Source organism: Perca flavescens, chromosome 18 (genome assembly GCF_004354835.1).
Source record: "Perca flavescens isolate YP-PL-M2 chromosome 18, PFLA_1.0, whole genome shotgun sequence".
NCBI lineage: Eukaryota > Metazoa > Chordata > Actinopteri > Perciformes > Percidae > Perca > Perca flavescens.
In genome coordinates, this window is record NC_041348.1 from 23,334,612 (window position 1) to 23,340,611 (window position 6,000).

Consider the following 6,000-nt stretch of genomic DNA (forward strand, 5'->3'; position numbering starts at 1 on the left):
TAACTCCAACATTTCATCGATTTAGTCCTGCTTGATTTCCTATGGGGTTGGGGTTATTCAAGTTCAGCTGTGTGCAAAGAAGCTTCTGTTATTGGAAACTGTCTGTGACAGAACATAACTACTATTTATATTAGAGATAATTTGACTCCTCTTTGTATTTTTACTGTTTGAAAGAGAAGCTATTTTAGGTGCAGCCACTTCAAGGAGACACCCATTCTGTTTCACTCGCACTGTTGTTTTTAAAAATGTGTGTGTGTGTGTGTGTGTGTGCCTTTTGTGTGTTTGATTGACAGTTCAGCCAGCAGGGTCATGCCGGTGTAAGGAGGGTTTTGGGGGTCTGCAATGTGACAGGTGAGAGACACATATACATACCCACACATAGAACAAGAGACAGACACATTTTGACAGGTGAGCTGAACCTTTCAGCAATTGTCTGTTCCAATTAGTGTTTGGAAATTGCCAGAAAGTTTTCATTAAGATCTTTGATGATATTTATTATCACACCTTATTGTACCTTACACAATGTAAAGAAGTCAGTGAATAATGGACATGGTATAAATGCCAGACATTTGATATTTTGCTTTGTTTTGTTTTTCTTGTTTTTCTTTGTTTTTCTGCAATTTGGATATTATTTCTTTTAAAACTCATTTTAAATACTTTAATCTCTAATGGACCTGAACACACTCTGATATCAAGCCTTGTTTTTCCAATCTTAAAATTGCAACCTGTGAATCAAAAGAAATACAAACAACAAGAAAAGCTTTTTGTCTAATCTGTAAATCTGTCAACAAGGTGTTTCATCTTAAATTGTTAATTAACTACTTGTTGTAATTGTATCTCTTATTGCTGTAATTACTTGTTTATAGTATCTTCTTTCCCACTGCAACGACTCAACTTGCCTGTGGGTCTTATTCAGGTTCAATGTCATCTAGTAATCTAATCTAAAAACTGATATAACTTTCCCCCAAAACTTTTTAATGACCTGCCCTCAGATCAGGCCAGCAGCATAAGCGTTGTCTTTAAAATCACTTCTTTAAATACCCTTTTAATAGACTTAGCCTCAGCTCACTGTCTCCCTTAACTAGGGAGTTGTTTCTTTTATGCTTTAATTTCCTCTGAGATTGTACAGACACTGCACGTCACCTGTGGTGTGCTGTCAGCTGTTTGCTGCACTAACTGAAGGCTCAGTGTCTGACTCAGAGACGGTTTGACCAGGATGGACAAAGCGGTTGTATTGACGGAGAATTGACCCTGTGACGGTCTGATGACAGGAAGTCCTTTCTAATACTCACCTTCGTCTTTATTATTGATATTAAACTCATTTGTCTCCAGGTGCGCTGTCGGTTATATGGGCTACCCATCCTGCCAGCGCTGTAACTGCAGTGTGGAAGGAAGCACCAACGATGACCCATGTGTAACACCCTGCGTGTGCAAGGTACACACACTCACACACTTTTATGCGCACAAATAATGGCAGGTACTCTGCGCTAACCTTTCTAGCCCTGTCATCATTATCTTCACCACATTAACACTGCAATAACATGCTTTATGCTCATAACGTCAGTTGGAGGGCAGCCCATAAACTTTGCTGCATCTTTCTTCTTTCTCTCTCTCTTTCGGTCTCTCTCTCCTGCAGGAAAACGTGGAGGGGGAAAACTGCGACCGCTGTCAACTGGGATTCTACAACCTCCAAGGTGACAATCGGCGTGGCTGTGAAAAGTGCTCCTGTATGGGTGTTTCCAGTCAGTGCTCTGCCTCCACATGGACCTATCACAATGTAGGCAATGTTATTTCACACACACACACACACACACACACACACACACACACACACACACACACACACACACACACACACACACACACACACACTTTCGTCTGAAGCAGAACTTGACACTCAAAACGTAACTTGATGTTAATGAAATATTAGGGGTGGGGAAAGAAAATCGAAAATCGTATGTATCGTGATTTAAAAAAAGAAAAAGATTTTTATAATCCATTCTTTTCCCTAGAATCAATATTTTATATTTATTTCTTTTAACCAATGATTCACCCAATTATTTTCTGTTTATACGGTACCGCTGACGCCGACTACATCATATCCGTTTCCAGCAAAACAGACCAAAATCAGAAAATGCAGAAAATACATGTTATGTTACTTCTTTACAAATGAAATAAATGTCTGACTGACTGACTGACTTGCGATGTGCATTCTTCTTGGAAAACAATTTTTTGAAATGTCTCATGATATTTTGTCTCTAGAAGTGTATTATTCATTACTCAATACCTCTAGAATCGCAATAAATGAAAATCACAATACAAATTGAATCTAATCGGGACAAAAGCATATCGTCCCAGCCCTGTTAAATATATGTTCATGGGAGCATTATCTAGTATACGGACACTATTCTTTTCCTTTTTTTACATGTTCTTCTGTCCAGCATCTAGTATTTATCAACTGGATGTGTGTGCTTTTGTAAACCTTTCACACACTCTCCTCTTTCAGCCAATCAGGATGTCTCTTTATCTGGGTATTACATACCGGTATGATATTGCCACAACGTTTTTATGTGAGTCAAAATATATTTGAATCCGAGAAGAGGATGTAAACATCACATTTATTTGAGCAGATCTGTTAAGCCATGGTGGCTAATTATGCAACAACTTCATTATTTCTCTTTTTTATCGCTTTTGCTACTTACATTTTTTAAATTGCATCAATTCCTTTCCACAATATTTCCTTGAAATACAGTAGCTACAAGTCAACTATATGTATGACACCCAATTAATCATTGCAATTAGCAGATCTGCTTGCGAGTGTGAAGTAAGACTGGTTGAATCTTTTGTGTTGAGTCTGACAATGAATTTTCGACCAATATCATATAGTCTTGACAGTGTTGAGGTTTTAAGGACATCGAGAACTAGACAGCCCAAAACAAGCACTATCATGTGCTGCACCATACACTTGTACATAACCTTTCTCTGCTGTAGTATCAACTGTTTCACAAAAGAGGCATGGCTTTTTTTCGTTAATGGGACAAGTATGTTTCATGAATAAACATCTTGAATAAATAAGTTTATTGGTTAGTTAGCATCCACTGTTTAGATTTAAATTATCTTTCTTTAAACAGTAGAAAAAGCTTTTCTGGAGCTTTCAATAGTATCACACGATATTACTCAGTCAATTAATCTTTGTTTCTCAACACAACATCCCTTATTGGAATACATGTGGGGAAATATGAACCTGCTTTCTAGACAATATCAAGCACACAAGTGATACTCAGAAAATGCACAAAACCCTGCAGAGTGCACATTTAATTGCACTTATTTTATCTGCTTTTGTTTCTTTCACAATTTTCTCTTGCATACGTATGCATAAAATGAAGATATTTACCCAATAGACGTTTCTCCGATGACAGGAAAACTGCTCTTCCACACTGGTGCAGCAGTTTGATAAATATACTTTTAGGCACAGAATGCATCTGACACAAGGTGCGAAATTGTAAATCAATCTGGCCCCGAATTTTCTGAATAGCATACGTTAAAATTGAATTACTTGTTGCGTCATTGTGCAACAGTGAGCAACAGTCGGTTATTAAGCATATAAGCAAAGACAAATCTTTACCAAATACACATTTAGGAGAGGATGTAGATGAAGTACAGTGGAGGTGAGACAAAAGGAGAAGAAAGTGAGGAGCAAAGGGGAGAGGACAAAAAAAAGAGAAGAAGAGAGGACAAGACTGGAAAGACAAAGGGTGGAGACAAGACAAGAGGCGAGGAGGAGGAACGAGCTGAAAAGAAGAAAACAGTTTGTGACGGACAGGCGGGGTGGAAGAGGGGGGGAGAGGAGACGTTGACAGGATGACAGCTCTGATTTAGACACCGATAGTGTGTGTGTGTGTGTGTGTGTGTGTGTGTGTGTGTGTGTGTGTGTGTGTGTGTGTGTGCGCGCGCGCTCGTGTGTGTGCGCGTGCATGCTCAAGAGGGGAAGCCAAGGTCAGGTTAATTGCAACGACAGATGTGTGTCTGGCTTTTCTCTCTTTCATACACACACACACACACACAGACACACACACACGCACAAACAATCCTTTCGGAGTTAAGAAAAAAAAAAATCTTTCCAGGTGTCAGTTGCAAGACTCCCTGGCTGAAATGTGACATATGTAATATGTAATATAAATCATTTGAAACATATCTTGAGTTTTACATTTTTGTTGATACCTCTTATTTTGATGGGGTTGGACTTTAAAATATCTTTAAATGTAGCATTTAAAGAATGCATATGCTAACTGACTCCACCAGATGGATTGCTTCGCATTTGCTCGGCATATCCATCTGGGAACTTTCCGTTGGAGAACTTTTGGGAAGGGGCAAAAATACTGGTTAGCTGATTGGATAAACCATCTGTCTATCACCACCTATGTTAGTGATAGACGGGCCAAATCAACCAATCAGATCAAACTCTTGCCGCAACCAGTTGGGAGAAGAGCAAAAACATCTTTTCCTCAGAGAAAAGCCTCCAGTGCCGTTTTTTGCTCTTCTTTCAATGAAGGAATGCTTTCTAATTTGGTTAAAACTTGCGCGATAGCTACACTCATCTCATCCGTGGAAACTGCCATGTTGTTTAGACTGAACAGTCACTTCTCGTTGCGTCACACCTAAACCCGCCTCAAAACCAACGCTGATTGGTTGGTCGTTTGGCGAACGGCTCCAAATTTTCTTTATCTCAAGATGCCAGACTGATTTGCGAGTGGAAAACTGGAGCTTGGCGAGGCTAATGCTATACTGGCACTGCCGTAACAAAATACTGTTAAAGTTGTGAATATTTGTCATATTTGACATTTTTCAATCAGTTTTGTTTTATTTGTGGAGCTTCAAAAATAAGGTGTTTAGGTTTACAGAAGCATTTGAATCATAAATTAACCCTTTGCATATTCTTAGTTAACCATTAGAATACAAACATATTGAATCCATACTTTTAAATAAGTGTTGGTCTGTTGTTCAGTTTATAAGTATAATATACTACTAAGCTGAACTTTAAGAGAGTCATGTGCTAAGGAGTGTTCAGTAAGTTCTGTCTTAGAAGGCAGATCATTAGGCTTGTTAAAGCACAAACTAAGAGAGCTCAAGTTAAGTTATAGAAAAGGCGCAACGTAGACAGTAGAGTGACACATCTATGGAACCAGCCAGTACATTGTTGGGTAGCAGGCAGCAGCAAACCGAGACCACCAGCTGGGCATTATGAGTCAAGCTTGTCAGACTATAAAGTCCATCCCCATTGAACATGACTGGTGACTGGCTTTAATATGTTTGCTGTCAGATGCTGCTGATCTGCTGACAATGAGCACAACTTCTGTGCTCAACAAGCACTCATCTGAATTTAAGTTCTGTTTGAAACTTTGTGAATTTACTTTTAAAATGACACTGGAATCCTTTCCGACATAAATTGTTCTCTTGATTACTATATTTTACATCTCTACGTGACTCGCTTGCAGTGCTGCTGAAAACTTACCATAACAACAAGGTAAAGCTCACTTGTTGAAATCTACAATTTGCTGCAACAGGGAATGGAGTCCAATCTTTCCCAAACCCCTTCACAGAATGACCAGAGCTTTGTGTAATTCTTGTATATGATGCTGCACAATATCTGGGTGTTTTTAAACAGCTGCACATGAAGTTTCTTTGTGTACTTTGAAATGAGACAGTGACATATGGTCTATTAATTAAAGCCTATTAATTCTGAATATCAACCTTCTCATGTCAGTATAATATAAACAGTTGTTTTCTCAGTAGATGGAGCTGCAAGTAGATCTTTAACTTCATCCTGAATCTTTGTTTTGTAGGAGACCACTCTGATAGGCTGGCACCTGCTTGGAGAAACAGGAGGAAGAGTGTGGTCCGTTCACAGACAGACACCTCCATATCTCAGCGTCCGACACTCAGACGTTGTGAGTGATCTTGGCTCCGCCTACTACTGGAACGCACCTGGACTATACCTGG

General features: G+C 39.1%; 1 protein-coding gene across 4 annotated transcripts in view; it reads left to right on the forward strand.

The window, feature by feature from the left end:
- Nucleotides 1-6,000, forward strand: part of lama2 (laminin, alpha 2) — a 192,402-nt gene that overhangs the window by 66,542 nt on the left and 119,860 nt on the right. For 3 of the 4 annotated variants that reach the window (XM_028604575.1, XM_028604576.1, XM_028604577.1), the window contains exons 11-14: nt 294-351; nt 1,333-1,435; nt 1,637-1,777; nt 5,844-6,000. The exon at nt 5,844-6,000 is cut by the window's right edge and continues 8 nt beyond it. In XM_028604575.1, coding sequence (XP_028460376.1) covers nt 294-351; nt 1,333-1,435; nt 1,637-1,777; nt 5,844-6,000 — 459 coding nt within the window. The remainder of the gene's footprint in view (nt 1-293; nt 352-1,332; nt 1,436-1,636; nt 1,778-5,843) is intronic. The other variant, XM_028604578.1, reaches the window with a different exon arrangement.